The sequence below is a fragment of the Enhydra lutris genome, unplaced genomic scaffold (genome assembly GCF_002288905.1).
Source record: "Enhydra lutris kenyoni isolate GAN:26980312 unplaced genomic scaffold, ASM228890v2 scaffoldscaffold1, whole genome shotgun sequence".
NCBI lineage: Eukaryota > Metazoa > Chordata > Mammalia > Carnivora > Mustelidae > Enhydra > Enhydra lutris.
In genome coordinates, this window is record NW_019154085.1 from 36,136,580 (window position 1) to 36,158,709 (window position 22,130).

General features: G+C 46.4%; 1 protein-coding gene across 1 annotated transcript in view; it reads right to left on the minus strand.

Moving 5' to 3' along the window:
- Positions 1–5,964: 5,964 nt before the first annotated feature.
- LOC111143029 (collagen type IV alpha 4 chain) overlaps positions 5,965–22,130 on the minus strand; it is a 103,684-nt gene continuing 87,518 nt past the window's right edge. Inside the window, exons 41-47 of the mRNA XM_022496451.1 lie at positions 20,272–20,379; positions 19,190–19,198; positions 15,579–15,704; positions 10,306–10,422; positions 9,006–9,194; positions 7,063–7,349; positions 5,965–6,665 (exon numbers count right to left, since the gene is read on the minus strand). Coding sequence (XP_022352159.1) covers positions 6,402–6,665; positions 7,063–7,349; positions 9,006–9,194; positions 10,306–10,422; positions 15,579–15,704; positions 19,190–19,198; positions 20,272–20,379 — 1,100 coding nt within the window. The 3' untranslated portion in view covers positions 5,965–6,401. The remainder of the gene's footprint in view (positions 6,666–7,062; positions 7,350–9,005; positions 9,195–10,305; positions 10,423–15,578; positions 15,705–19,189; positions 19,199–20,271; positions 20,380–22,130) is intronic.

Consider the following 22,130-nt stretch of genomic DNA (forward strand, 5'->3'; position numbering starts at 1 on the left):
GAAACTGTTAAAAAAAAAAAAAAAAAAAAAAGATCATCCGTCATCTGGTAGGATTGTGACAAGCATCCTGCAGAGAACCAGGCCACCCCCGTTTTCATTTGGGATCCGGAAGCTGGGAGGGTTGAGGTGAGGGATCCGGGGTCAGCAGACGGTGCCTGGCAGCACCATCTGCCATTCCGGTCACGAGGAGCAGGAAAGAGCGGGCTTGATCTCAGCGGAAGGAAGTTTGAAGGGAAGAACTTACTTGCAGCCAAACACCACTTCCCTCTTGCACACAAGGTGGCAATCACAAGTCCTGTGAGCGGCAGCTGTGGGGGTCAGAACTAGAACGGCTTGAGATACCATAGATGCGCAAGGTGCTGGTGACTCCTTATCGCGAGAGCAGCATCGACAGTGGGTCCGACCTGCACACGTGGTCACGGAGGATCCCCGTGTATTGTGTGTACTGTAAAGCAGATGGGCTACTTGGCAACCAAAGCTTTTTATTCATTTTCAAATGTTCTTCCTTTTCCCAAAGAGATGAAAATGATGACTGGTTGAGAATTGCAGTGTTAGCTGATAAAAAAAAAACAAACCCTAGGTATTTATCATTGAGGCTGCAAGCCCAGATAGTGCATGACAGAAAGTGCCTTGCTGGCAAACGGGAGAATGAAAACAGCTAAGCTGGCTGGTGCCACAGTGACCCAGCCTCCAGGGGAAGACCCCCAGATACTCCTTTATCCAGCTCAGAAAGGTTCTCCTGAATGGCTGACCTGGAATAGACATCAAGGGGCTCTGGAGGCCTGGCTGGTTTTCAGTGGACCCGAGATACAGCAGGCCTTTTGGGATTCCCCCAGATCACTCTGTCCTCAGAGGTTCCCCACCTCCGTCCCTCCCTCCAACGACAGTTGAAGACCATCTCCACACTGAGCTGGGCAGGCTGCGGGAGGATGTGTGACCTGGGACTTTGCAGTGAGAGCAACAGTTCACAGTGACATCTATATGAGACCCTTTACTAGCCAACCTACAAATGTGACAGCTTCTGGGAGGTGATGGTTTAATGGGAAAGAGCACACTCTTTAGTGACAGACCAGGGTTCAAGTTCTACTGGGTGCTGACTGTGCAACTTACTTATTCTCCCTAAATTTCAGTCTTCCTGTCTATAAAATAGGAGAGTTGGGAGGTTGAGGGGAAGCACATACAACTGGCTTAATATAGTTCTTGTCATTTAGTAGGTGCCCGAGAAATGCTAAATACTTTTCTTTCTCTATCAGGTGAGAGGTTGGACCAAATACTCCTACTTAGGAAGAGGAACCCTATGAAAACTTATTGACTACCAATGCCTAACACCTAACTTCTAGTTACTATAGTTATCAGTGATAGCACCTGACATTTTTTTCTCTTTGTAGTTGTATCCCTAACTTTTAATCCTCAGGACCAACCTGTGAAGCAGGTGGTCTAATTCTCCTTCAACTAATGGGACAACTGAGGTCCGCAGGGTCTGAGCCCCCCACCTATTGCCCATGCAACTCAACAGGGGTTGATGTTGACCCTTTGGCCTGAGACCCGATTATAATATTACTGTGTGCTGGCCAGCACTTCCCTGCCCAGAGCCTCAGAATTCCATCCTCTCCTCAAAAGGGGCACTTTCTACACTCTGCCCATCTTCTTTTCCCCTACAGTCTACACCTTGACCATGTAACCCATTCTCCCCTCTAAGCCAGCTCCTAAATGAGCCGCAGCAGGAGTGAGGTACATCAGAAAGTAAGCTTACTTCAGTTTGAAAGAAAATAAATGCACCAGATAAAACACAGTTGTTTTTGGAGGTCATCACAGAATTTTATATAGATAATGAACAAAATTATAACTTGTAATACAACAAAGATTGAAGTGACAATCACAGACCAGGTATCTTGCAAATGTTACATGGTTGAAAATCTTTATATTTTACAACCATGGGATAGAGAAAGAGATGCAATTTATTGGACACATCTCACATTTTTTCCTATGAATCATTAAATATTTAAGCACCATAAAATTCAAGCATTTCACATGGATGCGGCAGCCAGCCTCCGTGGTTTAAAATGCATTGTGCAGAGTCTCTGGCAAATAACAACAGTGACAATAGGAGAGCACTGATTTTTAATGTCAATTGTTTTGTTCCCTGCAGAACTTCCTGATAATGTCCCTGTAGGAAATTGTGATTTTGTGTGTGGGGGGGGAGGGGGTGGTTACAGTAAATTTGAGAATTGAAATAACATTCCTAAAAACATAAAAATTGACCAGGTATAAATAATTCTAATCAGTTATTTATATGCCCTGTAAGAATCCTAATATAATTCTACTATGGAAAAAAAAAAAAACAAAAAATGTTTTCTCATATTAGATTGTTTTAAATAGAAGATGTGACCAGAGTATATGCACAATGACTGCTATGTGCTAGACGTATAATCTAACTGAGTTTTCGATGTAAGAGTAGGTATTGTGTCCCATTTGATAAATGAGGAAAATGGGGTTTAGAGAGGAGGTGTAACTCACCCCAGGTGATACAGCGGGGCAGTGACAGAGCCAGCTTCAAACCAGCTCCAGAATCCACATTTTCCCACTGTTCCTGAAGTCATACCAAATAAAAGTAAAACTTATCAAATTTGTTGGATGAGCTGATAGAAACAAATCTAATGTGATTTCCTGGATCGCATAGATCTTGTTTCCTTTTATTATAATCTACAAGAGGCTCAGAATAAAATCTGGTAAAATCCAGTTTTGGACCTTCTGTTGACTATTTTTCTAAGCACCGAAAACTTGCATACAAACTTTGTCAATGGGATCTTGACTGGGAAGCTCTCACATGATGAGGGAGTACAGGTTATGGCCTGAGTTAAGTCTTGTCCCGTTTCAATGAAGAGCCTTCTCTCAACCAAACCTCAGGGATCTTATCATTTCTGAAATTTCAGTGGAAAAGCAAGCTGAATTTCAGGAGGGGGTAATGAGTGCAGCTTATGAATTGGCTTTCTGACAGTAACTGCAACGAGGAGACAGTGGGTGTGTAGATCTGTGGGCACAATCATGTACTTTGAAACAAGAAATGACTTATACTTGTTACCATTTTGTCCACGAGAAACCTACATGCACAGATCTAACTCCTAATGATACTTACTGAACTGTCACTGAAAGTGAATTATCAATAATGGCTCAGCTCTGTGTAGGCACTGGGCATACAGTTGAGTGAAGCGTGACCCTGCCCTCAAGTGGCTTGCATTGGAGCAAGTGCATGGAGGAAGTATGAGGACACCTTACAGCAGCGAGGCGGGAGCACGAGAGAGTGGCCAGGCCCATCTGTTGTCCTGGGAGTAGAGGAAGGGAGTCCGAGGCTCCCGGGGGAAATTCACACCCATCCTCTGCTCCAGCTCCTTCAGTCTGTAAAGAAGCAGTTCCGTCCCCGGTAAAGGTCCTGGAACTGGGACGTCACTGGGAGAAAGAGCAGGAGCCGGGTCACAGAGCTGGGAACATGTCTCTGGGATGCGTGCACAGGTGAGTGCATGCAGCCTGTCACCCCATGGGAAGTCACTTGGACTTCACAGCCACAGGAGTCATCGAGCAATTTTTAAGGCAAAAGAAAAAAAAAATCAGGTTTGCATCTTGGAGAGATGAATGGGATTTGACAAGTAGAGGCATCAGCTGGGAGCTGTTTACCATCAAGAATACGGGGGAAAGACAGTCTGCAAGGAGACGCTGCGAGGCCGGAGGGGAAGGCAGCCATCCACTGGAAGTGGCCTCTTAAGTTTCGGTCTGGGAAATACGGGAGGACAAGGAATGAGCGACCCACCACTGGCAGCATGGAGGCCTGGGTACCAGGACACCTGCATGGACATGGATGGGCTCCACTGACTGAGCATGAGAACCCAGGAGGAAACATTCCGTCCTCCCCGGGGGACCCAGAGCGGTCCCCACTGGACAGTCTAGATGCTTTCCAACCAGCAAGGTGGGGGAGAGGCTTCCTGGGAAGGAATGTTGACAAGGATCCTCACCAGTCATTGGTTAGCCAGCATAAAGCGTTGTTCATCTTTCACAGAAAAAGGACATTTCAAAGTACTGATATTTAAGGTGGTGAAGAAAGCTGAGTCTTCTAATCTGAGGAGTTATCTGTTCCACCGTTTTGCCCTTTAGGGCAACAATTATGCAACATTTAGAGAGGGATTCTTGCAATAGCAGTATTTTGAACAGTCTCAAACACAGTTCCAGGCTCACCGCGAAGTAAATTGCTCACTTAATTCAGCCTATGTTTTAAGATGTATTTGGCAAGCTTACTAAGATAATATTCTAATGTGGGTAAAATACTTCACCACGTAAAGCACGTCTCCAATGTCCTATTTCTCACCCTTATCTCTTCCCAGAAAATGTTCTCAGACTAAATTCATGAATGAACAAGATGAAATTTTAGAAGGCTTGACGTTTGGTAGAATGTAATAAAACTTGGGAAACGGAAAAGTGTAATTATAAACAAGGTTGAAATCAGCTTAAATTTCAGGTGCTCAAAAATACTTAACATGCCGTAGCACAATTAAAAACAATCAATAAATGGGTCAAATGAACTATGAAATACTCTGCTTTCATCTTAAAATGTACATTTTTTTTCCTTTTTACTGGAAAGTATTAAAATAAATTGCCATCCTGAGAGTAGCCCATAGCAAGACTCATTTGAAATATGTTCTACATATAAGAGCTCATTGCTAATCAATGTTTGGCAAGGAAAACATCTCTTATAAACAAAATTTTAATTGAGTTTTTCTCCTCTCAATTATTTTTAAGTGCATTGAAACTAAGCACGAAAATGAGTATCACTTGCTCATGAGCAATCTCTTTATTTTTCTTCTAAAATGACATGTTTTTAAATGAGGAAGGCAGGTTTCCTCTAATTTATTTCCAACAAGCTTTCTGATTTTTTGGATTAGATTGCTGAATCCCTACTAGAATAGGAAATATATCCTTTCCTATTCAGAAAACTACTCGTACTAAATTGATATATCTTCTGAACTTTTATAGAAAATATTAATTCCAAATGTCAAACGGCTGCCTTGGTAGAATACTGACAAAAAAATAGAAGAATGTTTTTTAAATTGGAAAAACAGGATGCTTCTGTAAAAACCAGTAACAGGCACATAAAATTCAAACTGCAGGTTTTTTGGGTTTTTTTGTTTTGTTTTGTTTTTTTCTAAAATAGCACCATATCTTCCTGGCGGGGTCACCATGACTTAAATGAATCTTCTTACCTAAGTTTAATTAAGCCGGCCCTTAATTTTCCCCCAAGTGCATAATGATAGCTCTGTCACTTCCTGGTATGAAATGCCATTATGTTTTGGAGGAAAAGCGTCCATGGCGGGCTGCAAGGCAGCTCTGCAGGGCTCCTGGGGAGGGGAGCAGGATGCTTTGTGTGAGCTGGTGTCTCTGAGCGAAGCCCCATGTGGCTTCAGTCCCATTAGCACGCACACACCAAAGACTCACTGGACCCCGACTGGGCAAATGCCGTCTGTTTGGAAGTTCACTGCAATGGGGAGTCCATTTTTGTGAATCACTGCCTTAATATTCATTAATAGCTCTTGGGCTCTTAATCCCTTATTGAATATATTTTTTTCCATAAATGCTACTTTTCAAAAGGGTTGCCAAAGTAGACATTTCCATTCTCTGAAAAATGCAGAAGAGAACACGTTTTATGTTCATCCGTGATGTGTTTATGCTAATGCAGCATCTCTGGAATGCAGAGACTGTGGTCCTTCCTAGCATAATGATTCATTCTGCTTTGAAATGAACTGTTAACGCTCTCTGTGTGGATTTTTTTTTCCTTTTCTTTCTTTTTCTTTTTTTTTAACATCTCCTTGGGTCACAGTTTTACAATTATTTAAAGTGCATGGGAAAACAGATTACAGAGGAAATCATTTTGAGAGGTTGGAAATCTCCACTTTCTAGTTTCATTTGTTGGTCTATTTATTTTTTTTCCTATAAAATCCGTCCAGAAGCCCACCCTATTATAGAGTAATTGACTTCAATTGTTTGAGATGCTATACCCAATGAGCGAAGTTTTCAGTAATGTAATTTGTAATCTGGCCTTTATCATCTCTTTGCCTTCCTGTGAATTAGCATCGTTTTAAATAAAGCCAGCTCTTCCATCATCCTCAAAAACATAAGAATATCTGGGTTTCATCTAAATTGGTAGGTGCAAATAAATCCGTAAGAAGAACATTTGCTTAATCTTGTCCTGAACAGAGGAAGGGATGAGAGGACGGTGGGGATAACCTCATGGAAAGGGAAGGGACCGCGGAAACTGGAGTCTGAAATGAGCACCATGAATGTCTCAGCACAGCCTGGGCACCCCCAGGCCCCCCAGGAAGTTTCCCCAGGTGACATGCTGGCGAGCTGCTGCTTCTCTAGCTGTACTTCATGCACACCTGGCACCTGCTGATCCTCTGGCGCTGGGCCTGGCTCTCCTTTAAGGTGTCCGGTGTCGGTGCAGACGAAAACTGCAAGTCGGCTCTCACGGTCGTCAGCCAGAAGCTATACTTGTTGGCAAAAAAGTGGCAAGTTCCCTGGCGGCCTTGGCATTCGAGGAACGGCGCGGCTCGGAAATCTTCCAGACAGCTGCCAGGGGACATGAGGGCCTGCCCTCCTCCCTGGTCCCCGGCCCCCGTGTGCTGCCAGGACAACAAGCCAGAGTTAGGGCTCAGACCCGGGCGGACGACCCCAGCCCCAGCCCACGCCACGCGGATGGCTCCCAGGAGGGGCGAACTAGGTAGGCTCCGCAGGGGAAGGGAGTCGGGGGCCTGCGATTGTGCACACAACATGAAACCACTTTCTCTGAGGGTTGAAGCAAAGCCAACGTCTACACCCTCACAAAATCATAAAACAAACAAACAAACAAAAACCGAACAAACAAACAAAAACCCCACATCGTCAGTAAGGAAGATGGCCCTACGTCTCGCCAGGCTGGGGTTTGGGGATGTGTTCACGACCCCTGTCCTAGCGCTGTCTGTCCGTCCCGTGGAGCTCAGGGCGTCCCGGGGCGGAAGCGGCGGGCGTGCAGGGGCTCACCATCAGGAACGAGTACCCGATCCACAGGCTCCTCCAGGTCCGCGGGCACGGGGGGATGGACTGGTCCTGGCTGTGCAGCGCCACCACGGGCGCCGGGGCCTCGCACACCGCACAGCGGCTGATGTATGGGCGGATCTCCTCCTCCGACAGCGGGGTCATGGGCAGCGGCGCGGCACTCGCCAGCCAGTAGGACCGGTCGTTCCTCCGGCCGTAGTGGCACACTTGGTGGATGTTGCAATAGGTGAACGGCAGCGTGCTGAACACGGGAAGGCAAGACCCTGCCAGCCCTTGGGAAGGAAGGCGAGGCCATGTGGTGGGCGAGGCCCCGGGCCTGCTGTATGCGGGGACGGTCCGCGCAGGTGCCATTCTCGGACGCGCGCTCCGCCGCTCACACAGATGCACCTGCCAAAGCCCGTTTCTGTGGCGGGGACAGCAGGCTGCGGCCCTGACCAATTCTGCCACCTCCCTGGTCCCGGGGCCAGCCCCCATCCACTCATTCTCTCCTCATTCCCGCCCGAACCGAGCAATGGGCCCACTGCTGGAGGGGTGCCGTTAGTCCCGCTGGGTCTCCACAAAGCTCACGCCCTGGTTTGCTGGGGAGAAGGCTGAGCATTTAGACAGTGAACACACAGCATGGCCAGCCCTAGGAGTGAGAAGGAAGGAGCACCCGGACTCCAGAGGGGATGACCGGTAGAATGATCCTATACTGGGACCTCTGTGTCTCTCTGTCTGGGCTTCTAGGGAGAAGTCAGACCAGAGGCTGCAGGTTTTGTCTGTCTTGTAAGGAGCTCAGATTTTATCCTGCAGCTCTGCAGAGCTTTGTGGGGAGGCTCTGGCTAGACCAGGGTGGGAGGAGATGGATGGAACAGAGGCCAGGCACAGAGGAGACTGGTGACAGAAGGGTGGTGAGGAGAGAATGGAGCCAAGATACTGAACATGAACTTCCTCCCCCAGCCCAACGCAACCAGGCCTTCGAATGGGAAGGGCCATGGCTAAGCCCAACGGAGAATGACCATAAGTAGCTGCCACCCTAGGCCTGCACTCCTGGACCACCCTTGATGACAGCAGGGATCCTAGCCCAGGGAGTGCAGTGACAAGGTTCCCCCCCATCAGTGCCCCCTGCTGTTGTGCCTGCACCCACCACCCAGCCACCGTGATCTGGGAAAGACCGTGTTCGCCAGCACCTGGGAACTTAAACTCCTCACTGGAAATCAGTCCCTGCAGCTTACAGATCTACTACTGAAAACAGACAAGTGGGACGCCTGAGTGGCTCAGATGGTTAAGCGTCTGACTCTTGTTTTCAGCTCGGGTCAGGATCTTGGGGTCCTGGGATGGACCCCATGTCAGGCTCCTGGCTCGTCAGGGAGCCTGCTTGAGTTTCTCTCCCTTGGCCCCTCGCCTTACTCCTGTGTGCTTCTGCACACATGAGCACAAATAAATAAATAAATAAAAATTAAAAAAAAGAAAGAAAATAAGCAGCACTAAGCAATGACTCCCCAAATCATGTTGTGTGATTTAGAAAACCAGCTGGAGCAGGGCGGGGAGCGGTTGCTGGCCCCTGCCGTCTGGTCTAACACCCCGGCTGCCGGGGACACACCCTTTGACATGTAAACACAGGGACTGACCGTGTCCTGATTAAATAATGTACATTTGGAGGTAACAACTATGCTTTATATATCTATAAGAGTTAAATTTAACCTGCTGAGGAAGGATCATTTTTTAGAAATGAGTAAGTCACCAGATGATAACTACTGTAGCCAGAATGTGCGGCTCGGGCGCCCCACGGAGTCACTCGTGGGAATTCCCTGGGAATTAGTGTGGTTGTTTCAAATGAAAAAACTCCGCAGGAGAGGAGAGATCGCTGCAGACATTGATGCGTCTGTAAGATTAACCCAAAAGCTGTACTCCGCTTTTTTGGGAGTGACCCTGCGCTCCACACATACCAAGGTCTTGACTGTGAGCCTTCTCCTGTCCTTCCAGGTATAAGAGGCTGTAGCCCGTCCAGAGCTGGGGCATGCCCGCAGGGCAGGCAGGTTCTCTGTCCGTCTGACTGTGGAGAACCAGGAGGAAGCCGCTGAGGTATCCAGGACCAAACCCTTTGGGCCCAGGGTCCCCAATGGGCCCAGGAGGGCCTGGAGGAATAAAGAAAAAAATGGAGGCAGGTTAGGGGGTTTGTTTAACAAACACATGCACCACTTGGACCTTATTTTTGGAGGCAGGGAGGGGGAAGGAAGGCCTAGTTCTGGTATTCTTGCTGGCAGGTGGAAATGAAGAGCCCTCCACAGTGCGAGCGGGGTCTGTCTCGCGTGCATCCTCAAGGGGCTGACCCACTGAAGGAGGCCGATGGCTGCCTCTAACTACCAAGAGCAAAGGTGAAACAAAAAATTGTTTATTTTTTTTTTTAAACTCATTTCTGGAAGACTAGTAGAGTCTCCCCATCTATGCTGTAAACCAGAAGTTACAATGCAGGAGCTTGTGCACTGGACTGGGGTCACTCTCGTGTCTCGTTTGACCTGTCTGGACTGCACTGGAGGGGGTCTTGGGCTTGGAAAGCGGAGCGTAGGCAGCACGGAGCTCTCCCCTCTACACGCCGCAGTCGGCTGAAGCTGACTTTCAGGCTGCACTTTGTTACAGATGTCCTCAGCCCCCGTCACTCCTTCTCCTTACCCACCTGGGAGAGACTCTGTGTCCCCCTCTGGCCGCCATATTACCTGGCATATTATATTTCAAGTGACTATTCTGTCATGTCTTATCTCTGTCCACACCCAATGGCTACTCCCTGACTTTCTTCTTAAGCAGGAGCCTTGTATTCTATATAAATGCACCAGTAAGATGAAGCGAACTCAGAAAACAGAGGCCAAGTGACTGGGTGAGACGTGGAGGGTGAGAACACCTCGCCACCCCATCTTCCTCACGGCCTCTCGGTGGCGATCACACACAACGCCAGGCTGGCCTTGGGAAAGGCAACAGCTAAAATAGCTCCGAGTAGTGGTTTGGGGAAATACTAAATGGGGGAGAGGACCTTGACTCATCTTTGCAATGGTCGAGGGTTGGTCAGAACGTGGGGGAAGTCATCCTGTTCTACACCTGCTGCTTCTGCCTCCCTAATACTTGGTGAGTCCATATCTAACGCAAATGCTTTTAATAGGAGCAGTTTGGAAAGTTTCCCGAGAGACCAGGGATCTTATACACAGTCTCAGATCTACGGTGTCCATGGAAAGAAGAGAAGCTGAAAATTTTTACCTGGTGCTCCAGGGCAGCCGGCTTCTCCCGCGTCCCCTTTGCTTCCAGGAGGCCCAGGGGGCCCTGGAAGGCCATCCTTGCCCCGTCTGCCATCCGGCCCAGACTCTCCTTTGCACCCTGCATGAGAGTTCACGATGCCAGTGGTGAGAACAGTAAGACCCCTGCTAGCACTTCCGGCCCGGGGCTCCCCCTTTGGACTATACTGCATTCTCTCATGTCGTCTTCCCAGATACATGGAGCTGGGATTGTACTACCTCCACTTGGTTCTGGGGTCATTAGGCTCTGAGAGGTCAAGTCATTTGCTTAAGTGATAAGCCAGTCGTGGGCAGAGCTGGGATTTGGGGCTAGACTGGGGAGATGGTGGAGGAGAGGTCTTCACGTTTCTTCATATTCTCACATGTTTATTTTTTTATATCGAACATATACGATTTCTATAATTAGGTATTATCCTTAATAATGATTTTCTTAGAAAGTTGAGCAGAGGAATAAGTAAAATTTAACAGGATTCGATTGGGAGTCAAGTTCCATTTGGAGGAAGATAAGAGCAGCAATTTTTTAAAATGATGATTGAGAGTTTACAAGGTGGGAGGTACGACCCTTTATGTGGATTAGCCTATTCAGTCTTCTCAACAGCCCCATGACCAGGCGCTCTCTTGTGCCAGCCTGCGGGGGGGTGGGGGGGAGACAGAGGCTCAGGAAGGAGGCAGAGCTGAGAGCTAGTGGAGGAACCTCGCCCAAGAGGCTTCCATCAGCCGCCAGCCTGCTTCCTGACACGCTGTGGAGCTCAGGTGCGCCCCCAGGAGGACGTAAACTGGGGGCCTGGCAGCAGTCCCACTGATACCTGAGGGGTTCTTTAAGTGTTTGGTTACTTTTGTCCAGGCATTAATTCATCAGTCACAATCTCCTCTCTTGGGTAGCAGACAAGGTCCTTGCCTGTAGAGGAGTGTATTCCCATTAGCCTGAATTACTGAATTCCCTGAATTACTAACCTTCTCAAGGATTCTGGTTTCTACCTGTTAATCTCTCTCCCTTTCTCTCTCTCTCTCTCTCTCTCTCTGTTCTTTCTCTCTCTCTGCCACGAATTAGACTAAAACCAACCATGAAGTCAGACAGGGCTCACGTTTCACTCTTGGACTTGTTCTTCAAGGGCGTGGGAAGCCACCTGAGGGTTGAGAGCAGGGGACTGCCATGCTCGGGTGACCATCTGGATGTCCCACTCAGTTTGCTGCCTCACACGGGACCCCATCTTACAGCCATTTGAAATGCATGCCTCTCCAAACCTCACCACTTTGGAAATCCTGCTCTACCACTGCCTGCCTGAGAGTGTCCCATACCAACGTCCTTCTGTCCCCACAACCAGCCAGTCTGTTCCCTTACATCCGTGCTGGTAGAGCTGGTGTGGGTATACCCAGTCATTTCACTTTTTGCTTCCTTGGGTTTAAACAAATTCTCTTGGATTGTCATGCAGTTCCTGGACTGCTTTCTGTCCGTCGTTATCATTCAGTAAGTGAGAAAGGAAACCCCCCTCTCCCTCTACTTTCCAGTAACTGGGCAGAAACGTCCTCTACTTTCCAGTAACTGGGCAGAAACCTCTTTCCAGGTGGGGCTGCTGTGTGCTGGCTGGCATACCTCTTGCCACCAGCTTCAAGGACATCAGTTCCTTTGGAAGGAACACAGGGCCCTGATGGTGAGCTCAGAGCATTCTCTTATCTCTCCCACCCACGAGATGATTGCAACATGAGGCCACTGCGCTATTCTGCAAAGGGCTACCCGAGTGCTGACAAGCCAGCAAACGGACTGATCATTGAAAAGGCAGCAGGCATCTTCCTGAAATATCAACGTGCGGCAAGATAACTGTCGATCTGGGGAAAGAGTTCCCCCGCCAGATGTTGTGATACAGGCTTTGTTCCCTTTGGAGAAATTGTTAGGCAATTTCCAGAGATAGGAAGGAAGGCTTTTGTTATCCGAGTTGTGTGCCTACGGCTTTCCCTATGTGGACTTGTTCTCCACTTGGAACTTGTTTTAAGGACTAGAGCTACATCTAAAAGCCCTCCAGTGTTTGATGGATTACCTCCTTGGAGAGCGTCACATGTTGACTTGAAGATTAAACACTCTAACAGGATGTGGGAATGTCCATTAGGCAGTAACAGTTCAAACCAATATGGAAACCACCTTTGTGTGCATCCCAGGAAGCCCCAGCCTTTGAGGGCCCCCCGGGAAAGGAAAAGTTGTGGATCAAAGAGACGTGTGAGCAGAAAGACAGGAGGCCTTCCATGGTGGAGGACTCTTACCAGACACAAGATATATTTAGTGTGGCTGCTACTTGCTCACACTGGGCAGGCAAGAGCCAGAACTTCATTACTTATTTATGTATAGATCTCGGCTACAGCACCAGGTTACAAAACCAGCTTGGCAATGAAAGAGGTTCGGAAAGGAAGACAAGAAGAAGCCAACAATGTCATTTGAGGTGGGGATGGTCCTCTCTAGTGGCAGCTGATCCTTCACAGCTGACCTCGGGGATAGCACAGATGGCCCCCAACACCGAGCCGGAAGAATCACCTTCAGGAGAGGACAGATGACGAGCCCCATGCCCTGCCAATGACCCCAGTCAGTCAGGGTTCAGCCACTTTAGACCCTCAGGATAGACTTGTCACTTTTTAGCCACTGGACAGTGTGGTCGATGTATCCAGGGTTGGCCAACAAAAACAGGCAGGGCAGGGGGTGCCCAGGAATACACTGCAGGCCAAGAGGTGGAGGCCACATCAGAGAAGGGGGAGTCAGAAAGGAACACTGGCGTGGGAGTGGGTACTTGGGAGAAAGATAGAAAGGAGCTCGAGCGAAGGTGAGCCGTGGAGCAGCACAGCATGGGAAGGACGGGTGGCACCTTCTGGGAAGGGCTGTGCTCCTGGGTTTGTTTCTTTTTTTCCCACATAAGTCATATTTTGTGGCACAACGGTGGCCTCAGGTATTCCCAGTGCCAGCAGGCAGGGTCAGTGACGTCAATAAGGAGAGGACACAGGGAGCCAGAGAACATCCCTCTGAGGCCACTTGCAACTCGATGAGCCCATCCGACCCCAGGTCGGGCAGAATGAGAGGTGACAGGAGATCGATCACAGCTGGCCCGTGTAGCCTGTCAGCCCCCTTTCAGAAGCTCACAATCTATGGAGAGAGAATCTTGTATGTCCTCAAGATAACTACTTGGCCATTTGGCTTTTCTACTCAGTTACTTTCTTTCGTTCTTTTCCAAAGTCTCCATCATGGGTGAGCCCAACTGCCCAGCTGTTCTCAACTGGTATTGGGGGCAGCCGTGGGTCTCAACCCTGGTTGTCCGCTAGGGTCACCTGGGGGCCGCTTCCAACACACTGATCCTCGGGCTCTGCCTTCTGCATCCCGTTGGTCTGGGAGGAGGCATCGCTATTGTTTCCAGCCCCTCCAGATGACTTGAGCCCACAGTGAGGACTGAGTCCCTCTGGATGGTGTTGCTCTTAGCTGACTGTTTTAAGGACGCCACTCACATATGGTTAGGGTTTCTCAAAGTTGAATACACAAACACATATTCTGGGATCTTGCTAAAATGCAGATTCTAACTTGGAAGGTCTGTGCCTGAGTTGCGCTGGTCCACACTTTGCGTAGCAAGGATGCAACTGACCTGCCCCAACTGTGCCCCTGCTGTCTCCCTTTTGGAGAATTCTGGTCCCTCAAAGCCCCAACTTTCCTTAAAGGCTCTGTTGAAAGGCCAGTTCTTGCCTGGGTCTCAGCTATCTTACAACCCTCCATACTGAAGTTCACCTCTCCTTGTCCTATTGTCCTCGGGCCTATGCCAGAAACTCCTTGAAAACACAAATTATAATTTCTTGTTATTTAGAATTACTTCTGTTCTACCAGCTCTTTCTGCCGTGAGGTTAGAGGGGCACTGGGGTGTTGGGGGGCAGGGCACATCTTAGTCATGTCTGTATTTCCCACAACGCCTAGTACCATACTTTCTAAAGAGTGCAGAGGATCTGGAAGTATTTATTGAAATACATTTGCAGAACCCCATTACCAGCCATATCTTCTACTTGAAAGTGGATTTTTCTGAAGGGGTGTGTGTATGTGTGGGGGCAGTTGTCCCAGCCCTCAGTTGCAATTATATACACAATAAGGGGGTTGGTTTTAAAAGTAGGTTGTGTGACGAGTGATTGTGATGGACAGAGAGCTCGATCCATGCCATGAGTGACAAAGAACTACACTCACTTCCCAGTGTTCCCCACGCCAGAAAATGGAAGTTGCTCCAACCGACACCCAATTAACTTAGTGCATAAACACAGATGCAGTGCAGCAAACACAGACAAAACAAACCCCCTACCAGTCTCAGGGGGGCTCCAGGTTCTGAATACTATCCAACAACTACTCAGACACCAGCAGAGGGGATATCTTTTGGGCCCATAGCTGTTTGGCTTTGGGGAAACACACCTACACACACACACGCACACAGGTGATGCAAAACTCAAGTTCTATTTCCAATTCCTTTGGCCCCAAATCAGAAAAAGCCAGAGCCACACCTGGGCAGTGGGAAACCAGGAAAAAGAACAGCCTCGTGGCTCCTGGGGTAATTTGTACACAGGCTGTCTAGAACCACGGGCACTGTCAATTGGTCTGAAGACATCAGTGACCTTGAGCTGACCAGCCCGGACTCCCTTAATATCTTTGTCAATGACCAGTGTGGTAGGGATCTGTGAAGAGCAAATAAAGCATTTGGAAGATAGTTTTTAAAGGAATGGTTTGGTTGAAGTGCTTAACTAAGGCTCCTGCGACCCTAACATGAGCAATGCTCAAATCAATTAAATGAACACTCAAGGTCATGGCCAAGGATCTCTGATCCTCTGATCCTTCTCCAAGTGAGACATCTCCTTCCCCCTTCTCCTAGTTTCTGTTCCACTGAGCCCCAATGCGAGTATTTGTAATTCAAAATCAAGTCAACAGCTATTAATGACTATTAATAGAGCATCTACTCTGTTGTATAATAGGCTTCAAAGCCTCGTGCCCAAAAGCTGCCCAAGTGGGAGAGATTCAAGTACGAGTTCAACATAAAAAGAGCGGGCTTGTGCTGATCCAGCGAGGACGTGATTGAACCTTGGGAGAAATGTAGAAAACTGTCAAAGAGGAGGAGATTACATTGTTTCCTCCTCACAAAGAGTTTAGACTCCGTGCTAAGAACTGCACAGCAAGATGCCTAGATGTTCATTCCAGCAGCATTTGATGTACATAATGAACAAAAGACCCCAGCCTCGTACCTGGTCCCGGGGGCCCTCTCACTCCAGGGACCCCCATGGTTCCTTCTGGTCCTCTCGGGCCTGGTACCCCGGGAAGCCCGGGGATTCGAGGGCAGGACTCCACATCGGCAGGCGGCCCTGGTTCTCCTGAAATTGCAAGTATTGCTTGTGTGAGGGACTCCCACCTTACAGACAAGCTCCTTCTGCCCCCTCCAGCTAGACGGACTGCCGACACAACACCGAAGAATCAGAGCTCAACCACCCAACATCAGCTCGGTGAAGCAGAGGTTGCTTCAACCACCCAACTCTGTCCACCATGGAGCAGAGAAACTTCCAGAAAGCACTGTGTTAAAAAATACATGACTGACTGATTGAGTGGGATCTCAGAGGAAGCGAAACAAGTACAGAATAGTGAAAGTTCGTTGGGGCAGGAACAGTTTGGTGACCTTCACTAGATTTCCTGTCTTTGGGCTACTTTTTACTGGGTGTCGGTCACAGGAAGCAGTGGGAGGGCTCCCAGGGTGACTCCAGTGTCAGCTGGGGCTTCACTGTTTAGCGCTAAGAAGCTATAGCTCTGACTTTAGTCCATCAGAATCATCTGGCTGGTGGGTCAGAGCCCACAGTTTCTGAGCATGTAGGTCTGGGGCAGACCCTGACATCTGTGTGTCTAACATGTTCCCCGTTGAGGCTGACAGTGCTGATCTGCAGATCTCATTGGAGAATCACTGCTCTAAAGCTTTGTGTGTTCTTCCTTCTTGGTTATGTTCACATCTTTAAAGTATTTTTCCTAAAGCTTCATTCAGTCACCCTGCAAATACTCCACAGGGAAACGAAATCATAATAACGCTAACCAATAAGGATAACAGCTAACCCTTCTTGAATGCCTTCTCACGTACTGGGCCCCCTGCTGAGTGCCTCACGATTAAAGGCTCCCAACAAGCCTGTGCGTGTATGTGCTGCTATTATTATAATATTACATGTAAGAAAACCCAGGCTCAGGTAAATAAGTGACTATCTAAGGTCACACAGCTAACCCATGGCAGAGTCTAGATTAAAATGCAAGATGGCCTTCCTCCAAAGCTGTGCCCTTAGCCAGGACACCACACTGCCTACAGGACTCTTCACATCTGTGTGATGAATTCCATGAAATACAATATATTTTAAAAACATGTTGCTTACCAGTTGTGGTGTTCTTAGAATTCATGCAAATGTGTAAAGTAAGTTTAAGAATAGAGTGATTAGGCAGCAAGAAAACTGTAGAAACTGGTCATAGCAACAATGTAAGTTACACAGCATGTCTGTGCAAAACAGACTCAAACCCAGGGCACCTGTGTGGCTCAGTTGGTTGAGTGTCTGGCTCTTGATTTCAGCTCAGGTTATGATCTCAGGGTCCTGGGATCAAGTTCTGCATCAGGCTCTCTCCCACTTTCCTTTTGCCCCTCCCCCAGCTCATGCTCCCTCTCTCTTTTCTCTCAAATAAATAAATCTTAAAAAAACAAAACAAAACAAAACAGACTTGATTCTTGTCAGCTGTTTGGGATTTAATCTCTTATAAAATATTGTGGGAAACCACAACCAACAGAGTTGGGTATATTTTTACAGTACATAGTTTAATATAAAATGTGGCTTTTCTACTCTGGGTGACTTGGGGGAGATGCATATGAATATTTCATATTTTCCCTGAAGCGCCTTGTGGATTCTGGTGGGGCTAAGGAAGCAGGTAAGAGAACGAGGGGTGGGGGTGGGCATCTGGCTGGTGTTTCATATTTAGGGTTCTAATGTTATCTTCAAGTGAGTTTATATATACAGACACAGAGAGACACTAAGAGGATAGAAGTGGAAACATTAAATATAAAACTATAATTTTTATTTTTATTTTCTAAAGATTTTACTTATTTGTTGGGGAGGCATAAGCAGGGGGAGTGGCAGACAGAGGGAGAAGCATACTCCCCACCGAGCAGGGAGCCCTATGCGGGGCTTGATCCCAGATCCCTGGGATCATGACCTGAGCCAAAGGCAGACGCTTAGCTGACTGAGCCACCCAGGTGTCCCAGAACTGTAATTTTTAAATATAAACATTTAAAATAGTAGGACTCTTTTTAAACTCTGATTTTACTGTCAACAGTGTTGGTGGGTAGGGACATTCAGTGATACACATCCTTCCAGTCCACAAACATGAGATGTCTTTCCATTTGTGTGTGTCTTCTTCTTGGACTTCCTTCAGCAAAGTCTTGTAGTTTGCCTTGTGCAGATCCTTCACTTTCCTGGTTACATTACAGAGATCTTATTGGTTTTGTTGTTCCTATGAATGTGATACCTATATTTCTTTTTTAGATATTTCATTATTAGTGTAAAGGAATGAAACGTTTCTATATATTGATTTTGTATCCTACAACTTTACTCTGATTATGGATTAGTTTCAACAGCTTTTTGATGGGTTCATTGGGATTTTCTATATATATATATAAAGTCGAATCATCTGCAAGTGGTGGCTATTTTACTTCCACCTTTCTGACTTGGATGCCATTTATTTCTTTGTCTTGCCTGAAGGCTCTAGCTAGTGCTTTTTGTAGGGAAAGAGTGGCGAGAATGGGCATTCATGTCTTGCTCCTGATCTTGGAGGAAAACCTTTAAATCTTTCACTATTGAAATTGATATATGCTGTGGCTCCTCATAGATAGTCTTTATTATGTTGAGCTATATTCCACACTCTGTCTGTTTAGGGTTTTAAACATGAAAGGATGTTGTGTGTTTTCATTTGCATTTTCAGTGTCTGTTGAGATAATCATGGTATATTATCTTTGATTCTCTTGGTATATGACATTTACTGAGTTGTGTGTGTTGAATTAAACTTGCATTGTAGAGATTTAAAAAAAAAAAACTCTGATTTTACTGTTCTTTACTTTTTAATAAACCGGGAGCTAAAAGGGGCCAAAGTGTCTCTTGTGTAAGCACCCTGCATTTGGGGCAAATTTTCATTACGGTTAATAAGAGATGCCTGGAAAGGACAAATGCGTGCCCTCACTATGTTTCTTTTCTTCTTTTAAGAGACTCTTTTTAGTCTCTTTGAAAATCCCAGACACAAAATAATATGTTGCTTCTGCATTGTGGTGAACACTTAGTTGAAAAGAATAACAGCATTTTCATTGTATCACACAAAGAAATTTGCTCCTTGGAAATGGACTTTGATGTTATGGGAAAACCTTGTCACAGCCCCTTACTGGGTGTGAAGGACCCATCTTTTTATGTTGCTGATACTTCTTATTTTAGGGATGTTCTATGTGTTTATATTGTAGAATTTATAAAAGAAACCTACATGGGTATGTACTGTAGCATTTGACAGAGAAAACACTCACTCTTTGTGCCTGAATTGAAATTCTGTAAGATGAGTGTCTACTCCGCCTTGACAACCTATAATGAGACTCGACTGTAGGATGCTTTAATATGGGGTTACCGTATCTGTAATGAGGAAGCCAAAGCACTGATGCCTCATATAAAATTACAGCACCCCATCTATGAAAATGTAACAAGGTAACAAAGTAACAAATCCACAAGTAAGGTGAAAAAGGCCAGTACAGAAACAAGTAGAAGCCCGATTTAGAGTAAATTACTAATTTTATAGCAGGGCTTACCTCTGGAGCCTGGAGGGATCCAAAGTCAAAAAATGAAGCCACGCAACGATTTTCATGTGGTGGAAAGAGATTTCAAATATGTAAATTAGGACCAAAGTGACATCGGTTATTTGAGAAGATAGATAATAACTTGAGGATGGCATTGGTGATGAGCAGAATGATGGCATCTTATTTACATAACGAAGCCCACAGCAATGTTCCTGACAAGAATGGCTAGGATACAGTCACAGAGCTTTCCCATCTCGAAAACAGTGCAGTGAAGCCCTCTTGCACAACATAACATGAGTTGATTTCTTACAGCAAATATGCCCTAATTTAACATATAGAGAAATTCTGTTCATTGGCAGGCTTCTGAAAACTTCATACTATTTAGCCAAGTTTTATAGGTTCCGTGCAGAAAGGAAATAGGAGATGAGTGCAAGTACAAGCTCTTTGTCATGTTGTTCTGCAATCCATCATGAAACACCGCAGTCCATTTATTCTTTGCACTACTGACATAATTTAGGAGATTGCAAAATATTCCGAGCTGACACCACATTACTGTAATATTGGTTTAGTATCCCCAAAGATATCAGTTCTGCCAATCTCAAATACGCATGTCTGTTTGCCCTTCCAACTCTCCCTTGGCTTACTTTTGACCCTCTGCTGAAAACATGTTGTCGACTGAGCTTACATTGAATAGCCTTTTTGTCTTTGCGGGAACTAATGTATTTTACAGAAAAAGTTAAATGACACATCTCGGAAAATCAGTGGGAAGTCAGGGAGAGAAATGAACACGGTCCTCGCATACAGTAATCAACTCAGCCTTTGCCTCTTGTGCGAGGGAACACAGATTTATTTAACTTAGAAATGTTTCTGTAAAATCAACTCCTAATTTGCAAACGTACTCATTCTAATGATAAATATTCGTTTACCAAACATAAGATTGTGTAGTGAGGCCTGAAATAAATACAGCTTAACTCATTAGAAATTGCAGGCAATTTCAGAATAATTGCTTGCTTCAAGTCGACCCTCACAGTAACTATTGAAACAAAAGGCTGGCTTAGGTTGCTGGGTGAGATCATCAGGCATTAGGAGCTTACCTGGAAGACCGGGGTGCCCTCGTCTGCCTGGAATGCCAGGTAAACCCTTCTCCCCGGGGGAGCCAGGAAGTCCTTGTGGCCCCTGCAGCCCTGGGAACCCCATTGGTCCTAAAATGAACATAAAGATGGGGATGCCGGAATGGAGAAGTATCGAGACAATGATAGTCAGATGGACTGAACTCAGAGAACCCAACACAAATCAGGGCAAAGTCAGCCTTGGAAACCGGGTGAGCCTCTCACTTTTTTCTGTAAAGCTGAGAAGAGCTGCCTTGTCTGAAGGAAACGCAAGAGTCGGTCAAAAGGAATAAGGAAAATGGTTTCATGATCAAGGCAAGACTAAAGTAGAACGAAAAGCTCTGTCGTCCTGAACTTTCTCTGGAGATGGAGGGCTGGAAGGGAGGGGAAAATGGGGCAGTGTTCAGCCACGTGGGACGATGTGCCTTCTGGCCCTGGGCTCCTGCCTCTCTTCCTCACAATGTCCTCCGTCAGCCCTGCCAGCCACTCAGCACCTCGTGTGTGTGGTTCCTTCCCTTCTTCTGTGCCCAGCAAGCCTCAACTCCTCAGGAAAGCCCTCTCTGGGGCCCCAGCCCAACTGCACTTGCTCTTGATGTGGTGTCATAGAAGAGTGTCCCTTACTCAGAGCACCTGTCGCAGTTTATATCGATGGATCTTTAGTGTGTCTGTCTTCCCCCCTGAAACTCTACACCGACGAAGAGTGGGGACTGTGTAAACCTGCTCACTGTTATATTCTTGTAGGTTCTTAATAAATGTTTGTGGAATAGATCGAATATTTCCCCCTGTTTAAGTCTGAAAGGTAAACTGAAGAAACTCCCTCCTCCTTTCCACGGTTAAACACTCTTTGGACCACATGCCCCCCTGAAATGGGAGTTAAGAAGCATGCTTAGTGGTTTCATCAATATTTCTAAGTCCTTGTATATCCTTTTTTTTTTTTTTTGGTCACTAGTACTTATGCTGCATACTGTTTTCCTGAACCTGAAGAATATTTCCAGGTAAAGTTTCATTCTCTAGGGCAGTAACTGGGAAGAAGAAGTATCTTATTTGGTTAAGGAACAAGGTTATATAGTTAGCCTTTTCCTTCCTTTTGGTGACTAGCAGGCTTGCATGTTTGTCCGATTCTGGGGTTCGATAACCGGAAGCCCACATATCTGCAGATATAAGCCACATTCTCTAAAATTGATTTTATTGCTAATAAAGTTGAGGGAGGGTTGTTGTATACTGTTGTGCAAGTTGTATACTGCACCATTACAGGGATGCCCTTTGCACTGTAAACATGGCAGCCTTATGGTAATTTTGGTCTTCATTTTGCCCTAATCTTTTGCTTTATTTCACATTCAGCCAGTTATTGGGCAGACTGTGACAGTTGCTTCTCTATCCATCTTCCTTATCTGTGACGGAAAGGAGTTAAAATGGACAACCAATATTGGTTCCTTTTCAACAAAAAAGTTCTAATGAACTGAATAATTCTCTGAAAACCTGGTGACTAAAAATGAATATCCCCAAATATTCGCAGTGAAGTAAAAGTGACTTAAAAAATATTTTAGCTTTAAATAATGGGAGAATTCGATAACAGAGACTCTTTCACGAATATGAAACAGAAAGGTCAGCAGTCTAAACCCAAACTGTCCAACACAGAAGCCACTAACTGCATGTGGCTGCTGAACCGCTGAAATGGCGCGTCCAGACTGGGTTGTCTCGTGCACATAAAACACGCACCAGACTTCAGAGCTGGGGAGGAGGAGCCTCTTATCTGGGAGAGGAACTAGGTCGTTAGGAACAGCCCTGATCATTGCACTGATAATTTATCTCAATGATGATATGCTAAAGCAGTAATATTGGAA